The sequence below is a fragment of the Columba livia genome, chromosome 5 (genome assembly GCF_036013475.1).
Source record: "Columba livia isolate bColLiv1 breed racing homer chromosome 5, bColLiv1.pat.W.v2, whole genome shotgun sequence".
Classification (NCBI taxonomy): Eukaryota; Metazoa; Chordata; class Aves; order Columbiformes; family Columbidae; genus Columba; species Columba livia.
The window spans coordinates 8,242,762-8,261,408 of NC_088606.1; the positions used below are offsets into that span (position 1 = coordinate 8,242,762).

At 49.0% G+C, this 18,647-nt stretch overlaps 2 protein-coding genes across 18 annotated transcripts in view; one reads left to right on the forward strand and one right to left on the reverse strand.

Annotated features, from left to right (window-relative positions):
* Positions 1-964: 964 nt before the first annotated feature.
* ZBTB25 (zinc finger and BTB domain containing 25) lies at positions 965-4,889 on the reverse strand. Of its 3 annotated transcripts, none has more exons than XM_065063286.1 (3): positions 4,645-4,889; positions 3,821-4,000; positions 965-2,615 (listed from the first exon to the last, which is right to left on the reverse strand). In XM_065063286.1, the coding sequence occupies exons 2-3, from the start codon at positions 3,991-3,993 to the stop codon at positions 1,478-1,480; spliced, it is 1,311 nt and encodes a 436-aa protein (XP_064919358.1). In that variant the 5' UTR covers positions 3,994-4,000; positions 4,645-4,889; the 3' UTR covers positions 965-1,477. The 3 variants fall into 3 exon arrangements, with proteins under 3 accessions (XP_064919358.1, XP_064919356.1, XP_064919357.1); XM_065063284.1 differs by lacking the exon at positions 4,645-4,889 and adding an exon at positions 4,200-4,608; XM_065063285.1 differs by lacking the exons at positions 3,821-4,000; positions 4,645-4,889 and adding exons at positions 3,283-3,451; positions 3,555-3,814.
* A 91-nt stretch (positions 4,890-4,980) lies between these two features.
* ZBTB1 (zinc finger and BTB domain containing 1) overlaps positions 4,981-18,647 on the forward strand; it is a 65,115-nt gene continuing 51,448 nt past the window's right edge. For 3 of the 15 annotated variants that reach the window (XR_010472716.1, XM_065063278.1, XM_065063281.1), the window contains exon 1: positions 8,088-8,341. The gene's annotated coding sequence lies outside the window, so the exon portion shown is untranslated. Of the gene's footprint in view, positions 5,001-7,713; positions 7,736-7,758; positions 7,872-8,078; positions 8,342-8,389; positions 8,542-8,644; positions 9,240-9,307; positions 18,473-18,647 lie in introns of those variants that run through there. The other 12 variants (XM_065063279.1, XM_065063280.1, XM_065063271.1 and 9 more) reach the window with 11 other exon arrangements.

An 18,647-nucleotide genomic window follows, 5' to 3' on the forward strand; every position in this document is an offset into this window, starting at 1 on the left:
CTTACAAAGACCTCAGATGGTCTTTTAATTCAGCAGCGATTTAATTGCAGCTCTTGCTCCAGGACAGTTTCAAAGAACAGCTCAAGGGTCCGGACTACAAAGAGCTTTGGAGCGGGCGTTTTGACAGTGAACTGTTCTCACCATTGTTCAGGCTCCCCTTTCCGAAGGCAATGACTCAACTCCACCGGGACTGGCAGGGAGCCTCCAGCTTCTCAAAAACTGGGTAATGAGATTACGGGAACAGCTTGCAAGGCTTCTGCTCTTCGCTGCAAAAGAAACCTCTGCGCTGTAGGAACGCTGTGTGGCTCTTCAGGGCCTTCTGGTCAAGAGCATCTCTCGAGGGATAGGCTGGAGCCTGTCTGGTAGGAAGCCTGGGGTATCTCAGCTGAAAAACTACATAGGGACAAAATATGACTCCAAGAGGAATACATACAGTTTTAAACCTCTCTTGGGTAAGTTATTATTCTTTGGATATTAAGTAATGACAAATGAAAGGCAAAAAGCTTACATTTTACCATTTTATGGTGGCTCTGCAAGCACAGAAGAAATAACACACTATATGCTTGTTCTTAGTAAATATACAGAATGTAATATTTAAGAATGTGCTTGCTTCAAGTACAGAGTCAGAAATCATTTTCACCAAGAAAATCCATGTGTGGTTTTTAATCTTGTAAAGACTTAGGTTAGGATGTGCCTCCTCTCCGAGAGGAGAGGACATCTCCTTCTTTGCAGCTCCTTGCAGAGAAGATGGACAGTAATGGGACATGTCCTAGAGGGGCATCAAAATTTGTCTCTGCTCATGCAGGAGCAGTTGATGAGCGAGGAATAGGAATGAGGAGAAAGTTTAAAAGTGAATTTAAAACATTGTACTGATGAGGACTCCAGGTCTTGTCAAAGTGAAGGCTTCCACCCTTACATCAACACCACCAGCGCCCTTGAAAAGACCAGCCTTATGGCTCCCACGTGTATTTTATGCAGAGATTTATTAACTGCAGTTATACAACACAAACATCAAGATTCATCTCCTTGAGATGTTTATTTTAATTAAAAACAAACTATTTGGGAAACACAATACATATTTCCCTCTACATTTCCCTCCATCTAGTTTCAGAGGGCAATTCTATGGGATACAAACAGTACTAGGCACCTCGCAGCTTATTAGACAATGTTTAAACCTCACACCCAGGAATACAGTCTTAACTCTGGTAAAGCAGAGCAGGAGTAAGTTCACATTTATGAAAAATGTAACTGAGTTACATGGAGCTTCCAAGGACTTAGATGGGAATTAACTTGAGTTTAATAGTTAGAGAAGTAAAAAAGCAAGTACACAAATCAAAGTAAGCAGTTCTTCACAGTTATCTTGGAGGTGATGGGAATGGTGGTTGAAGAAAATCAGCTGCAGGGAGGAGCTGCTGACTAGGTGGAAAATGCCAAAATATCCAGAGTTTCAGCATCTGAAGGCTACACAGGGGAAGAACTACTCTACCAGGATCGTATCGACGCTTTCTTGGATGAGATCCGACTCCAGTATACATTCATCTAAGTGTTCCTGGGATAAACTGGAGCTCTTCCCCACGCTCTCACTGTCACAGTAAGGATGAAACCTGGGCGTCGCGGGGCTCTCCAGCCGCTGGCAGCGGCTGTACTTGTGCTGCTTCCCTCTGTGCATGTACATGTGTTCCAGCAGCTGGCTCTTCCGGAAGAACGTGCGGCCGCAGACGGTGCAACTGATTTTTCTCTTCCTTGAGAAAGAAAAGTTACAGTTCAACTCCACCGGTTCGTGGTCCTTGGAGATGAGGGAGAGCTGGCCAATCTGCAGAGGCTCCAGGTCGCTGCAGCTCGGATGCTCCAGCTGAAGCTCATCCTCCTTGAGGAGGAAGGCCCCGAGCCGGGGGCCATCCCCAGCCTCCCTGTCCTCAGCCAGGGGCTGCACCTCGCCCAGGTCGCTGCTCTCCAGGATGGAGGCCGGCACGCCGAAGGGCAGCGAGCCCGACACGTGGGTGTGCAAGTGCTGCCGCAGCCCAACCCGGGAGTCAAAACGCTCCCCGCAGTAGTGACACAGGTGCACCTTGAGGCTGGCCTTAGCAAAAACGGGGCTTGCTACCTCCGGGGAAGGAGGGGTGCAGCTCTGGGACACCACCGGCTCCGAGTCACACCTCTCCTGCTTTATGGAGACCGACAGCTTCGGACGCTCTTCTGCCGGCTTGGCGAGAGCAGCGGGCTGAGCAGAGGGGCGAGCGCCCTGCTGGTCGAGGGAGCTGTCGTCCAGGCCGATGGCCAGAGAGAGCTGCAGCTGCGGGTGCTCGCCCTGGGCAGCGGCCCTGCCGCCCGCCTTGGGCAGGCTCTCCTTCGCTCCCACGCGTTCCTTCACTGGTTTGTGCGCGGTCGAGATCTGGATCCCATACAAGTTGGAAGACTGGACCGGCTCTGGGGAGAACACTTGGTTCATCTCGGTGGCGATATGGGAGAGGTGGTCTGCGTGGAGAAAGCGGATGCCCTCCTCCAGCCGGCTCTGGCTGACCATCTGCTTTGGCCCTTTCCCAGTGTACATGATATGCAACAAGTAACTAAATATGTCAGGCTGGATGTCTGCAGGCTGAATCTTTATGCATTCGCTGAAACAAGACAAATGATTAAATACATACAGGGCTACAAATCACAATCCTGATCCGTTACCTGCCCCTTCATTTGCTCTGTGTGCTGTCAGAGTGTGTGTGCTGCTGCCGGTCTGTGATTCACAACAAGTAGCGCTCCCTGCCAAGACCTGCAAACGTGCATGTGTCCCGTTTGCACAGCAAAGCGCCCCAGCGTGTATTTACCCCTGTGATTACAAAGGCTGTGAGCACAACTGCAGCCAGGGACAGCAAGTGGCCTGGTCACCCCATCACTCACAGGCACAATTGCCACCGCACAGCACCGCAGTGATGCCATGCGAGCTACACATCCCCCGTGTGTGCCGCTCCAGTAATACAAGGCAAGGAATATTTGTGTGTTTAAGTAATAAATTCAGCTGCTGATACTGTGTAATCTTTATGAGCTTTGCACTTAAGTGTCAGTAAACAATTTATATTGGAATGGAAGTACACTGATCTCCTCACTTCCAGCCGAAGGGTTACACAGCCCATGGCTAATGATGATCTTGCAAAAGTGCTGAGGGGCACGACCCTCAAAAAGGAAGGAGACTGGAGAAGGGTTTAACTAATTATGAGCAGCAAGCGCCAGCTCAGAGGTGAGATTAGACCTTGGCACCGCTGTTGTTATACCTGCAGAACCACTCCTGACCTGGCTGGGTGAAGCATCTGAACAACAGCTTGAAAGAAATCGATGATCTCAGTCTCGGCCCTTATCTTCAAGTGTCTGAAGCGCAGAACTGTGATAAGGCTTCTTGATTGCTTCAAGCCCATGGATCCTGACAGAAGGGACAGTCCGACCCAGCAAGCTTGCCTACACGCTAACGCAAAATAGTGGACACGCTGCGTATGGGCAGGAGGTACCCAAACATCCCTAGACTGTCAACTTGGGAAGTCTCACTGCAGGAGGACTGTGGTACTTACGTGTTTATTTTCTCTGATCATGCAAAAATCTCATCTTCAAAATGCAGGACCTGATGTTGGCATATGCTGACTAAGAGGGCGAGTTTAAAGGACAGCACATTCTGGACTGGGGATGTTTATAGAGTCGGGGTGTGTGCTGGGTTAGGAAAATAATCTCAGGCCATCTGACATCCCCACTTACACGTTTAGACGGTTACACCTTAAGGAAGGGGAAAAAGCAGAAAGCTGAACAGAGTGGTTAAAAGGTGAGAGCTGTGTGTCCTTACCTTGTCTGATGAATAAATATCATCTTAAAATAGTTCGAAAAAGCAGCGAGCACCGCTCTGTGGGCTTTGAAGTAAACATCTCCAATGGCAACTGTGCAGTCACACAAAAAGCCAAACTCCCGCTGCATGTTCAGCTGCTGGAGGAGGAGGACGCTGTGGCCGATGGTATCCATGGCGTGTCTGAGAGCAAGAGAGCAAGATGTTCACCCCTTAAAGAAATCACAGAGCTCCCAAAGCCTCAAGTGTGGGTTTCTCACCACCCTTAATGCAGAGAGCATGGCCTCGCAGAGCCCATTCCCTCCTCCAGATGGTCCCTACACCCTGATTTAATAACCTACGGATACCGGTGCCCAAACCGTTCAATGAGCTCAAAACCTACCCGGGACTTTTCGACGTGCCAGATACAAGCAGAGCTCGTTCTCCTACAAATTAACAACGCTCCGCGGTGCATCGGCACTAACTTTTGCTCTGAGCTCGGTCCGTGCTTTCCACCGCTCCGCTCCCCATCGCTCCCCGGCCCTGGAGCCGCCGCAGCAGAGGCGCGGGGAGCGGCGGGGACCGGGCGGCTGCCGCTCACAGCGGGAGCCCTGTGCCGCCCGACAAAGCCCCTATTGTGCCGGGCTGAGCCGCCCGCCCTCGCCAGCGGCCCCTTCGCAAATAAACGCTGATATTTGCTATTGTTTCCGCTGAAAATTATTGCGCGGGAGGGTGGGGGAACAGCGGGGGAGGCGCTCAGCCCAGCCTCCCCTGGGAGCGCAACCAGCGCCCTGTCCTCCCGCCCCCACCCCCTCCCGCGGCTCCTCCGCGCCCGCGCAGCCGCTTACCCGCGCGGAAGCGCAGCGCTGGCCCCGCTGCGGCGCCGCCCGCCCCCGCTGCCAGCCCGGCGGATGGGGTGGGCGCTGCCCCCCCGCGCTTCCTGCCGCCGCCCCCGCCGCGCCGCGCCGCTCTGCCTGGAAAAAGTGACCGCGGCCCTTTGCGCGGCTGCTGCGCGGCCCCGGCGGTGGGATGGGATGGGCGCGGCGCGCAGCGGGGGAGCGCGGGCTCCCCCGGGAGGGGTTTCTGCGGGGGGGGGTTTCTCTGGGCTGCGGAGGCGCTTCCAAGAGACCTCGCCCTGGGCTGGGGGACTTTGCTGCTTCAGTCGCCCCGTGACAGTATCATGTGCTGAGCTCCTTCACTCTTGGTATAAGTGTTTCTTTTTTTGTTTGTTTGGTTGGTTTTTTGTTTGTTTGTTTTTGTTTGTTTTTTGTTTTATGTTTTTTTGCTTTTTTGTTTTGTTTTTTTTTCTGACATAGAAAGCCCCTCTGTTACAGGCACCTCCCCGGGTTGCATGAAAATGGACGTGAAGATACGATCTGGCTTTTCACCCATGTCTGTGGCCCAAGTGCTTTGTTTAACCACCGGTGAGTCCCGTGGACGCACCATTTCTCTCTCAGGCCTCCTCCAATCTCTTATTAATGTATAAACCAGGGGTTATTTTGGCTGAGAGCAGCCGTGCTGGGTCTGGCCGCAGGCGGTTGCAGCAGCGCCTGGCACAGGGGGCTGCAGGCAGTGCCACCCCCACCCTGATCTCCAGCTACCCCCCAGCTCCTCCCGGAGCATCGCCCTGAGCCACAGCCCGCGCTTTGGTGTGCAACGCAATCTTGGAAGCATCTTTCCCATGAATTTTATCGTGCAACACAATCTTGGAGTCATCTTTCCCACGAATTTTATCAAATTGCTTTTTGAACCTGTTTAAACTTCCAGTCCTCGCGGCGTCCTGCTGCCACCAGGTTAATTGTCTTTTGGGTGGAAAAGGCAGTGAAAATCGCTGATTGTATGCCTTCCCCATGTTTTTGGTGCAGTTTCATAGATCTGGTAACACCTACCTGTTCAGTGGCTACCCTCTTGGCTTGGGCCCTCTGCAGAAGACGTTCGGTGCCTTGGATCGTCCTTCATGGTTTTCTCTCATCCTTTGCTACTTTGCGGCTCATGTTCCTATTGCATTCCTGTAATGGCCATTTTTTTAAATTGGGTTGTTCCCAAAACTTCAGGGCAAATAGTGCCCCCAGCTCCCCAAATCCAGCAGTTTATGGGGCTGTTTCCAGCAGTGCCTCAAGGCAAGATGAGAGATGGGCTGAGAAGATGAAGCGTAGGCTCCAAAGTGTTTTGTGCCATGCAGTTTTCTGCTTATCCCACTGGCCAGAACAGCTTTCTCTTTTCCATTGGTCTTTGTATTATTTATTCTGTTTTAAATAGAAAACTCACTGGGCTCAAGGACTGTTTTTCCCTCCTGTGTTTGTGCAGCAGCAGGATTGACAGTCAATGGCGCTATAATCCTGCTGCTCCTATAAATATCAGTAGCTGCATTTCTTCCCCAAAAAGGCTGGCATTAAGTGGCTCAAGGTTTTGTACTCCATTCCGAGTTATTTAATGTATCTATTAACCCATGTACAGAGTGAGTCACTATTTGTAGATAGCATGTTATTTATTTAAATGATTAATTATTTACATATTATTTTGTTGACTGTGGTCCAAAGAGGACATTGAAGAGCTTCAGCAAAACCGAAGCCAAAATGATGGAAGCAACAGTGAGAGATGAAATTCGATGTTTCACTGTAAAACACAGGTGATGATAACGTACGCCTCGGCAGATATCAACTGATACAGCCTACGCCGCTGGGTCAAATAAGAGAGCAGGACATAATCACAGCTCTCTTGATGAGCGCTTCTGCTCGCTCCTCCTCTGTGGTCAGAAAGTGATAATAAAATAAAGACATTAGAATGGCGAGTGTAGTAGGAGGGTGCTGGGAGAATGGGGACAGAGTGAAATACAGGGCCTGGCCTGTGCCCCATCTTGCAGGAGGTGGCAGAAGCTGCTGGTGACACTCAAGGGAGGGCCGGGATGGAGTGGGAGGCTGCATAAGCCCCACATGGATGGTTTTTGCTTGTGTTGCCCTGAGATAGATGAGGAACTGGAGAGAAAAAGCCCACTGAACCATGAAAAATACCCCTTTCAGTGTGATTTGAAACTCACAACCACGTCAGCATATGGAGGCCATTTATTTAACTTCCTATAAAACAGGAAAACCTACAAAGAAGAAGTTGTACGGTGGGGGTCCCTCCACCTTTTGTGGGGACTGGTGCCTTACAGCCACAGAGGTTTTCTCCTTCGGCGCTGCTACAGTCATCGCACCCCTGAGCCAAGGGCGTGAAAAGAGGGGATTTTTGAGACACATTTTGAAAGCTCCACTTTTATTCAGTAGCGGTCAGAAAATCCCCAGAATGATCCAGAAGGAAGGGGAGATGTCCCATTTAGAAACTAGAATTCTATTGATTGGGTTTGTCCCATTTGCTTTCACAATGGAGGGATGCCTAGGAAAACCTGGAGGGTCATTGAAGCGGGGATTGATGCTGGTACATTTAAACACCATGGCTTTTTTGTTGTTACTTTTGTAATTTTCAAATTTGTAAGAAAATATTTTAACTTTGGTACCATTAAATTTTTCCCTTCAGCTTGTCTGGAGCTAAGAGGGATCTTGGATTGTTGCGGGAAACAAAAATGACGGTATCTCTAGAATCTGCATCCAAATGAAGGAGCTGTGCAGATTAAACACTTTCGATGCTTGTGCTGAATGACGAATGTCACTTTGGGGTGGAAAAGTCAAGTGGTAAGACCGGGAGGAAAGCTGGACCTGGCAGATGTTTTCTCGCAGCCCCATGGCAGGTAGCAGAGGGGCTGCTTGCAGCTTCAGGAAATCCTATTTGCTCACATGGGCCAGTTCAAGAGGAGCTGGATGTTGTTAGACGTGAGAGGTCCAGAAAGTGATGGGAAGAGGGCCTGGGAAACCTCCTAGAAAAAAGAAGAGCTGTCCTCGGGATCTGTGATAAAGCACGGCAGCGGCTGCCCTGCATCATTGTCAAACTCCAAGAGGAAAGGTGGTGATATTAACGCGTGAAATTGCAGGAAAAGCCTTTCTCACGCAACTTGCGGTTGTTCTTTTCGCGACTGAAGTCACACGGAGGAGGCCGTGAGGCTGCGAGTGCAAACGGCACACGCTGGACACGCACACGGGTTAGCAAGACTCCCCCGTTACCGCCAGGCACGGCTGGTTTGAGGGAAAAGGAGAGGACGGTCTCCCCCTGCGCCCCGAGGGTTTGTTGCGGGGGGAGCGGAGCGGCGGCCGGGCTTGCGGCACATGGGGAGGGGGCGCCGGCAGCGCCCGAACGGGCGCTGCCGGCGCCCCCTCCCCATGTGCCGCAAGCCCGGCCGCCTCCCCGGCGGCATGGGAGGAGAGGGGAGCGCGGCAGGGAGCCGCCCGCCGGGCCCCGGCATTGGCGGCGGCGCAGCAGCGCTGGCAGCGGCGGGGCCGGGAGCCGCCGGCCGCCGAGGGGAGGGGTCCGGCTCCGTGCGGTCGCGGCGGAGCCGGCGCTGCGGCAGCAGCAGGCGCGGCGGGGCGGAAGTCCTTTGTTGCAGCCGCGGCAGCAGCAGCAGCGGCGCGGGCAGCTCCTCTTCGGCGGCCGCCGCTTCTCCCCGCGCCGCGGGTAAGCGGGGCCGTGCGCCCCTCCGTGCCCGTCCCCGGGGACCGCCGCCGGGCGCTGGGGAGGGGGGGAAGGCGGGAGGCGGTGCGCGGCGGCGCGGCGGCCGCAGCTCCGCCGGCGGCAGGAGGTGGGAAGTGCCGAGCGGCGCCGGCCGCGGCATGGCCCGGCCCGCCATGGTGGGGCGGGGGGAGCGGCGCTGCCAGGTAGGGGCTTTCCAGCCGTGGCCGTTCCCCGGCGAGCGGACGCCGGGGTGACCTTGCGCCCGGCGGCCTGGCACGGCGCGGCACGGCGCCGCCCGGGGTGCGCGGGGGCCGAGCGGCGGCGCCGCGGCGGCGGGTCCGGCGCGGTTCTCCCGGGGCGCTGCGCGGGGGCCGCGCTCCACCTGCGGGGCGGGCGGCGGAGACGGGGCCCGGCGGAAGCGGGCGCGGCGCGGGCGGGCGATGCTGCGCCGCTCGGCGGGGCTGAGGAGCGGGAAGCGGCCTAGAGAGGTGCAGCGGCGTGAGGCGGGGAAGGGCACCGCGCTGCCCTATTTACTCTGGCGCTTGGAGTCGCGTTAAACATCTCGAGTGCCGTTGTCGCCGCCCGGCCGTCTCCTTCCCGCCAGCAGGCCAGCGGATCCGAGCGCTGCCCTCTAGTTCTTTTTTTTCTTTAAAAAAAACCTACAAAAACTTCGAGTGAGTTGCGGTAGTTCAGCGAAAAACGGAGCGGAGCTGCAGCCCGGCGGGAATGCTCCACCCTGCCAGGCTGGAGACTTGGGTTTCACTGGGCTGGCAGCGCACAGATCGCCTCCGAGGCGGCTGGGAAAGAAGGGGAATCGTTTTGTCACATAAAAACAAGCCCTGTGTTGCTCTCTGAGCGGTGTTGAAAGTCTCGTTCCTCAAAGGACTCCTCGGATAGAAAGGTAGTAAAAAGAGTAGAGGAAAGGGGAATGAAAACACTGTGGGTTTGGGGCTGGGGTTTTATTCCATTGCTTTCATGTTTTTTCGTTGCGCGGAGTTTCAACTTTGGCATATTTGTTGGCCGATAGACTAGTGCTGGTTCCTTTTGACACGTAGGCATTGGTAAATGGAGAGCATAGGCTGGATGCTGTCTAATATTTGGATATTTACTGCCAGATCCTGTCACTTGCTTGCATTATTCCCCTTGCGCTAGAGTATCACAAGGTACAGCACATACTGCAAAACTGTCCTGGACTGCAACAGTGAGCGTGGTGTTCCTTAGGTATTTAATTACATTAAACAAACATTCCTTTAATTAAAGGTGTTTGTTTAACATTCCTCATTACAGCTCTTGGAAAAACCCACATAGCAGCCGTGAGCAGGGGGGATGCGGGCTTCTCATTTTTGCTGAATTACAACTTAAGGTTTCGTGGCGAGCGGGGGAGAGGCGTTGGGACCATATGGCCGTGGGGAAAACCGGCCAAACGCGAACGGTTGCAGCGCTGGCAGAGATTTTCCTAGTCAGCAGCGTAGCGAGTTGACAGGATTGTGGAGAGATTTTTGGATGACTGGCCAGAAAATCCGAGGGGTAACAAGCTGGTGTTCGTTGCGCTCTGTTGCTGTTTGAGGCAGCAGGGGACCAGCAGGCACCAGGGGATAAGCGGGGGCTGCAGGAGGATGTAGGGCATGAAGACGTGGGTTGGTGCAGCGTGGGAAGCTCAGAGGAGTAATAGAAGCCCCTTCTTCCTGGTAGCCGCAAAGTTTTGTGTGCAATAAGATCACAGACTTAACAGATGCTTCAGCTCTGCTTGCACAAGGCATCTCTTCGTGCCATGTCACTGGCACAGGAATTTGCAGCAATTATGTTGAGCGTGCTCAACCAGTGATTTGGGTTTTTAGATGCTTTCTTACTTGAAAGTATGAGGTTAAATTCTTCTTTCATAGATTTCCATTGCTGCTGACAGCAGAGAGCCCTGAAAGCTGGGGATTGACAAAGCCTTACTAGTTATTTATTCTGCTGTATGGAAACAGAATCACTGCTCAGAATTGGGATAATGGAAGTTTCCTGATAAAAATCATGGTGTCCTTTCTGGACCTCTCACTAGAGTCCTCCCGGACCTCACGCAGGTAGCGTGAGAAGCCCCATGTGCGTTTCTCAGTTTGACCAGTGGCTCCCCAGCGGTTGGGTTCTCCTGCCCTGCCTCTGCGTGGGCACGGTTAAACTGTCACCCAAGGAGTTCTGCTGCAGCCACAGCACGTGGGCACAGCAGCTGACATTATTTGCATGAAGACCATTTATATCCTCGAATTTGTCTGGTATTTCTTTTCTTTGTGCATGTTCTGCCATTGCAAAACTCTCTAGAATTAGCTGGCTGTTGCCTTTTTCCCCCCCATATTAAACCTGTTTCATTGGTTGGAGACCTTAGTGGCTTTATTTATTTATTTTTTTTAATGTGCTGCAAGTAAAATGTGAAGCGTTTAAGAGCAGAAAGAGTAAACAAAATCTGTAGTCTGATCTGTGTGTCACAAGTTTCATTTGTGTGCACCCAGCAAGTTGTTAAGCCAAAGTACGACTTGCATTTAGCCAAAGATGCTTTCAAGGAAGGCAAAGGTGCGTTCATTTGAGAGTCTCAAGAGATGGCTAAGCCACCAAGATGTCTCTTGAAGTTGAAAGTTAGGGTAACTGGGAGAGCGTAGATTAAAACATTCATCTTTCTGCTACAAGGCATAAATGGGCGTCATATTTTTTTTTCACCACTAATTGCTTCTCTTAAATTTATTATTTACCGTGTTGCCTGACACCTTTTTACAACTGTAAAGGTGTCAGATAAAAGATAACTGTGACTTGCTAGAGTAATCCTTTGTGGCTAGCAAGTTATTTTAAAGGACAGTGTAAGCTCCCTCTACTACTTTTACTCCATAGATCTGATCTAAAGTTGTTTGAAGTTGAGATCGGGCTTTACAGTAAACTCAGTTTTCTTAATGTATTCACTTACGCTTTTCTGACACCTTATTCCTTGTCTTCCAAGGAGTGGTCTTACCTAAGAACATGTAATACATCTGAACTAATTCTCAGGTAGCAGTTGAGAATCATAACTTGCTAAATTTTGATGCCTGTTCTTCATTTGTGGACATGGATGCTGCTCAGTGGAGAACTGCTGAGGAGGGATTGGGTGGCTCTGGCATCTCGTGGTTGGGGGCTTTGGAGCATCTTACCTTTCCCTGGTTCAGATCTTGCCCAGGTGTCAGCTGAAACCTCTTTCTATGTCTTAGCCACGAGTTTGTTTAAAATGAGTTGATTCAGCCATCAGGATGTGTCTGAAGATGAGTATCTACATCACTGGAAATGGCTTCACAGCTAGCACGCCTGAAGGCAGCTGATTGGAAGGCCTATGGGAGGAGGATAAATTATACCTTCGGTTCATTGTAGCCTGGGTAATGGAGCTTAATTAGATTTTACCTGGCAGTACATGGAATTCCCATAATTGTTTTCATTTATGATCAAGGCTACACTTGCAATGCAAACTGCATCTTATCCATACCTGCTGTTGAGGTGGATGGTGGTCACCTGGCCCCAAGTTCTTTGCTGTTTTCACTATGTTTGTGTAAACTGAGGCAACTTCGTGGACTCTATAGTACCAGAGGAGTCTTGGTGGCTTCCTCCTGAGTACGTCTAGATAAAAGCTGTATCCTGTCAGCAGCTCTGTGGTCAGTGCACCGGCTGAACGTGTAAGGTTCTTGGGCATCATGCGGAGAATTTAGACATATCATGTAGGATTTTCTCCTCAGCATCTAGATGTTGTCATTTGGGAAATCCAGATTCTTTGGTGGGTCTGACCTACAGATACAAAATAACTCTTCAGGGAGGAGAGCTCTTGGGAACCCATGCCAGGGTGGGATATGGTATCAGACTGTGATGGGGAATTTGCTTTCTGCTGCCCACGCGCTTGTTTCTTTGGATAGCTGGGCGTTGTTTTCTTGAGGTTTTCCAGCCTCATTTTCTATTAGCACCGAATTCTCCACTCTGTTATGCTTTTGTCCAGCCCGCTCTTGGTTTCCAAAGAAAAGCAGCCAGTAACTAAGCATGTAAGCACTCTGGTTTTGCCTGCTCAGCAGTGGAAATGCTGGGTTTTGAAAACCACCTACTAATTTTAGGAGCTGAAAGGCTCCTGAATTCTGAACCTTGTGGTACATCTTTTTTAAAAACAGACAAGTTAGCAAAAGAACTTTGGCAATTTCGTGCTTGAGGACTTTTTTTACGTCTTTAGTTGTTTTAAAACATTTCAGGAAATTTTAAATGTGAGGAAATGACAAAAAGCGTGTAGCTATAGTAAATATCTGTTCTTTCTTGTTAGCAGACTTACAAAAAACATATTTGATTAGTGTAATAGTGTAACTTACCTTGTTCATGGTAATGTCAGAATAGTAATAGTACCTGAGTGGTGACTTAAAAAAATCTGGTGGCAGACGAGCAGCTTGAATCAAAGCATGGCAGTGTAAAACCAAACATGTACTGGGGAAATAAGATGCATTTAGAGACTTTGAGTTTGCAAATTGGAGTGAAATTACCTGACTCAAGTATCTTCACTTTTCCTTTTCATGTCAGGTACTTTGTTAGCATATTTTTTTCAGAACACCACTGCATCATTCAGTATTGCTTATGGTGTGGCCTCTTGCTGTTTACTGCACAAATTGATCGTTGCTGGAGATGGAGTTACTTGTGTTCCTTGTGGACTCTCAAGCGATGGTTGTGACTACAGTATTTGTGTGCTGTACAAAGGCAGCGTGCTAGTCTGTCCAGAATATGCCTGGCTTTTCTCCTCTTTTTGAAATAGGAAAGAGTCAGAGGGCATCAGAAATACTGAAAAAATTTGGATTGACAAGGTTGCCTGCATAAAACTTTAATCTTCCCAAGATACTCGGGGATTAATACATACAGAAAATAGCTCCCATTGGCCTTAGATGCTGCTGATAGTGCCCCCCTGTGTGAAGAAATTGGACATCCAAAAAATGCAAGCCAGACTTAAAATAAAAAAGCTTGAACTGATGGCGAGGGAATGCAGATCTCCAAGGCAGTGTTTGTTGCTGTGACATTGTCCTTTTTGTCCGCTGGTCTCGTTCCCATCCCCTAAATGCTGTGCTGAATGGGCAGGGATCTTGTGTTGTTGCTGCTTAGATCCATCCCTGGGCAGATCCCAGGATGTGCTGAGTAAGGAAGGGAGGTAAGAGGGAGGCTGGAAGAATGTACTGCAATACATACAGAAATGGCAGCTGAATTAATCCTGCATTAATGATGGCATTTCTTGTGTATACACTTAACTTTGATACCTTGGGTTTTTTGTAAAAAGGACTCATTTTTATTCTATTGCCTGTTTTTGTTTTTCAAAACAAACTTCAAAAATAGTTTGCAGCACTGAGCCGCCCACATGGGTGATAAATTCAGATCTCTGCCATTTTAGCAATTAAAATCACAAAATAATGGTAAATTATCGTTTTCTGAGAGCTTGCTCTTCATGGGAAGGAGTTTTTCAGCAAGCCTGTGATATTTGGTGATGGGCAAAGGGATGGCAAAATTGGGAACTCAGGGTTCAGTTTCACCTGTTTTCCACCCATTCCCCAGCAAAAACATATGTGGCCCCTGAAATTTGGCTCTTTCCAGCCCCCTGCCCAAGAACCTTGCCTCCACCATTTAGACCCTCATTGCACCCATTTTTAATTCCTTCTGCTGCGTCCAAATCTAAGTCCCCTCCTCTCAGCTCAGCACTCCACTCCCAGCCTGTCTTTCCCTGCCCTCCCGATTTCCAGAGGTTTTCCCTCTTACAGTTCCCAATCTCCCCGTGTTTGCACTAAATCCTCTTCTGGATCTGGCTTTCATCAGCCAGCACCAGGCGTCTCCATCCAGCTACAAGGAGGGATGCTGAAACCCAGTGGTGAGTTGTGGTGTGGAGCCATCTCCTGCTGCTGGTTTGTGACTTTCTGGAGGTGGCACATAGAATTATAGCATAGTTTGGGTTGGAAGGGACCTCCTAAGCTCATCCAGTGCCACCCCTGCCATGAGCAGGGACATCTTCACCAGATCAGGTTGCTCAGAGCCCCGTCCAGCCTGGCCTGGGATGTCTCCAGGGATGGGGCATCCACCACCTCTCCGGGCAACCTGGGACAGTGCAAAGGAGCTGCAGGAGGATGAAGTGTTCTCAGCAAGGCTGTAATCTGAGATTTTGGGCTCAGGACAGTTCAAAAATTATTCCAAGAGTGAGATTAAGACACAAATGAGGTCAGATGCTGCTACACAATCTTATTTTTATGCCTAAAGACAGAATAAATATTTTTCATTTTCACACCTAAACCCAGAGCAACGAAGGAAAAGAGGGGGAGAAATTAGGAGGAAAATTAAGCAAGCATGCAAGAAGATAAGCAAGAGATATTCACTGCCAGGGATCCAAACGCCGTCTCCTGTTGGGCAGCTCACAGGCTTCAGGCCTTGGTAGCACTGGCAGGTTGCAGGGCAGGTCTCAGGTCCTGGTAACGCTTGTCAGTTTGCAGATCTCGGGTCCTGCTGGTATTGGGATCCAGGTCCCGGTATCAGAGTCCAGGTCTCAGCAGCGCTCAGGTCTTGGGTCCACTGGTCCCAGGTGACAGGTTTGGTCCCGGTGGTGAATGGCCACACTTGCAAGTCGTAACTTGGTCATTTGATGGCCGTTGGTGGCGGGTGTTCCCTGAGCACACTGCAGGCCTGGGCGCAGACGTTGGCGGCTGGTATCGCTGGAGCTTCAATGGAGTTTACACAAGCTTCAAGCATTCTTTGAGTTTTAGCGATTCACAGTGATCATGCATTTTGCACTTTCATTCACTGCATTTAGGCCTTTACAGCAGGCCCAATTCAGCAAGCAGCGTGAACAAGCATTTTTGTGTAACAAGCAGGCCTCAAGCATATTATTTTAGCAAGCAAGCTTTGAGACAAATAATTCACAATATCTCAGCCTTCCACACTTACGCCGTGTGTTAAGGACCACCGTCTTTCACACACACTCAAACGGTATGCTGAGAGCTATCGTCTCTCACACTAGCAAAAGTCTTTAAGTGTGAACAAACTGATAATTTTTATCTTCTTCTCCCTGTCAAGGTGATAGCTTGGCCAAATTCAGGCAGGTTTTTGTATTGTGACAACATATACAAGACATAGCACTTTCTCCCTTATGAAGTCTGTCTTCAAAGATTTTGGAAGATAAACTTTTTTTTTTTCTTTTTAAAAGAAAAAGTAGTAATCTATATATATGAAACCTTTTTTTAGCCTCATTTTTGGAACCATTTTGGCTGAAATTTTCTGTGGAGGGAAAAAAAAATCAATCCAAAGCAGACAATTCAGAAGAAAAGCTTTACCTTTGCAGGTTGAAATGTGTCAAAGTTTTAAATAGCCCAACATAGGCTTTCATTGTGAGAAGTTTTGGTAGCTGCAAATACATACATACAGCAGGACAATACAGATTCCAGAGGGAGGATGTCAATACTTTCATTAACTCTAAACGCTCTGTGTTTTAATGCCTACATACCACGACAGAGGCCAGGTTGGTACCTGAGCACCTCGCCATCCTGGTGAAGTGACCTCATATTGGGGCTTTTTTTCCCAGAGTGGTGGTAGGAGGTTGGCATTGCCAGTAGGTCATTGTTGTGTATCAGAACAGTGCTGGAAGCTCTGCAAGAGGATCCTGTCTACTGTCTCTGAGGAGACCTTATAGCAGCGTTCCAGTACCTAAATGAGACCTACAAGAAAGCTGGAAAGGGACTTTTTGCAAGGGCATGTAGTGATAGAACAAGGGCTGATGGCTTTAAACTGAAAGAGGGTAGATTTAGTTTAGATATAAGGAAGAAATTCTTCACCCTGAGGGTGGTGAGGCAGAGGAGCAGGCTGTCCGGAGGAGCTGTGGATGCCCCATCACTGGGAGTGTTCGGGGCCAGGCTGGACGGGGCTCTGAGCAGCCTGGTCTAGTGTAAGGTGTCGCTGCCCATGGCAGGGGGTTGGAACTAGATGATCTCTAAGGTCTCTTCCAACCCAAACCATTCTATCATTCTATGAGAAGGGGAAATATATTTCATCTTTTCAAAAAAAGGAGGAAGCTTAGAAACGATGACTTTGTGTGCTGCCACTCCAGTGGCTGCCAGGTCATTCCCACCGGGTGGAAATGCCCCCGTCTGTGGGTGTGTGCAGATGGTTTGTGATCTTCTTTTTCGGTACAGGCTTGCTGCTTGCACTGCTCTTCTGCTACAGGAAGATGCAATGGAGTACTTCTAGTGTACAAAAAAATTTAAATGAAAAAATTAAAACTTGCCACTTTATGAAGATGAGATTAAAACCAGCTGTCTTCAGCCTTTTCTTGTCTCGGTGGCAGTTCACACCAAGAGGCCAGTGGTGCCTTAGACTGAATCTTCTCACTTTCTTCTTGGTTTTCACTCTTGCAGTGAGGAAGTTAAGTTAATTCTTTGTCACCATACAGCTGCTGTTTTTAATACTTGATCCCAGTATACTGAATTATGTTTAAGTGTCTACTAAATTACCTCAAATCCAAAACACTTTAGCACTTGGAAGAAAATGAAGTGCCCTTTTATTATTATTTGATGTTGAGAGCTTTGCTGTTTTTCACAGAAACATCTGAATTCACCCAGTGACTTAGACAATAATCAGTCTTCTGCAGGAGAGACATTAAGTTGTTCCAGAGATTTTCCTACTTTCAAAACCACCCTTTTGCAAGTTAGTAAAAAATACTTCAATTTCATGTCATGAGTTGTATTTCTAAGTGGACATTGCTGGGCCAAACTAGCCAGAGAATTATTACAGCAGGGTGCTCTCCTTGAGTTTTGGGTTTGGAGGACTGGGTTGAGAGGGGAGGAGCATCTGCCATTGGGATGCTCTTCATCAGTGTAGTTCGACCCAAATCACAAGGTTCCTGTTGCCAGACAAGGTTTTGTGCTGGTGGGGATCCATAGGTACTGCTATAGCAGCTGGCAGTAGGAAATATTGCTGGGTGGGGTACACATGTTCTTGTCTCGAGAGTTTGTGTTTCACCCTGGCAGCCCTTCCTGAAATGAAGGAGGACTGTGACTAATGTTAGGTTTGCTTCTTAAGGGGCCAGGCAACACCTATGACTTGTGAATTCAATAGTAATTGTGGAATTCAATTTCTCTGCCCATTTCCCAGCCTCAGGGAGATGATGGGGAGGGAATGAGAATAAATCAGGGAGCATTCTTGTGTGTATTTTGTTTAGATATTGGACACTTGAAAGAATGGATGCAAATCAATCCATGCATTTCATCGAGTCATAAAATGCCTTTTAATATATGTTGTTCTCTAACCTGTACTTCTACAAATCTCTTAAGTTACTTGCGTTGTTTGCAATAACCTTTCAAAATGCTTGTTATTGCTTTAGGTTTTTCATTTCAGTTAGGGCGTTCTTTATACCTTATTTTGGTTTCTCACCATCCTCCCTGTTCAGTTGGTACAGGCAATGTGTATCAGTAACGGTTTTCCAAAGTGAGTAGTGACTAGCTGTTGGATCTGGCCGTATTTGGTTATCTTCTGTAAATCAAATGCATGCCTCCTATGTAAAATACTTTTTTTTTTAAATGTTTTTGTTAACATAAATCATTCTTTTCTTCCTCTTTGCTCTTTAAGACAAACTCATCCTTTCACTTACATCAACTTTCAGCGCTCTCAGACTTTTCTCTGTAGTCTTTGTCAAGTCTTTATTTCACCATGGCTCCAGTTCTGGCTTTTGCAGCTCTCTGTTGCTGAGTTTTTTCTTTGTCCAGTCTCCCATCTACATGTTTTGGTTGTGTTGCAGCGCTCTGAACGCGTGGTTTTGGAGCGGTTGGCGGCACGGCGTGCACCACTTCCTGCCTCACTGCAGCCTTAGCCTGGTCACCATCTGCAGCAGCGGGCTTGTACGTGGGACGTGCCATCGCAGCTGTCCTGTGCTTCTGAGAATGCACTTGAGTTTGCAGTTCCTGGTTCGCAAGATGCCTTGCAGATAAGGTTGAGACTCTCCCTGAGCTGCCCTGAAGAGTAAAAAGTGTGTGGATGTATGTTCCACTGATGTATCTTCTTGGTTTCCTTTAATGGGGAGCGAAAGACCAGTTTGAGCCTGGCCCGGTTGCCAGTATGTGTTGCATCATATGTCCGTTGGACTGACAGGTGAAGAAGGCAAGTTGAGACTGAAGAGTGGTTTCTTGCAGTCAGCTTACCTTGTATATAGATGTTATCCTGGGGCCATCTGACAGAAGTGTACCCTGTGAAGTTTTTGAAGTTCTGCATTCAGAATTCATATCTGAAAATCTTGCCTGTAGGACTTTGAGATGTATTTGCTAATTTATATTCT

Coding starts and splice junctions, on each gene's coding strand:
- ZBTB25 (XM_065063286.1), bottom strand. CDS start 3,993: ATGGATACCATCGGCCACAGCGTCCTCCTCCTCCAGCAGCTGAACATG. Junction 2,616..3,820: donor ATATTTATTCATCAGACAAG/GTAAGGACACAC, acceptor GTCTTGTTTCAG/CGAATGCATAAAGATTCAGC.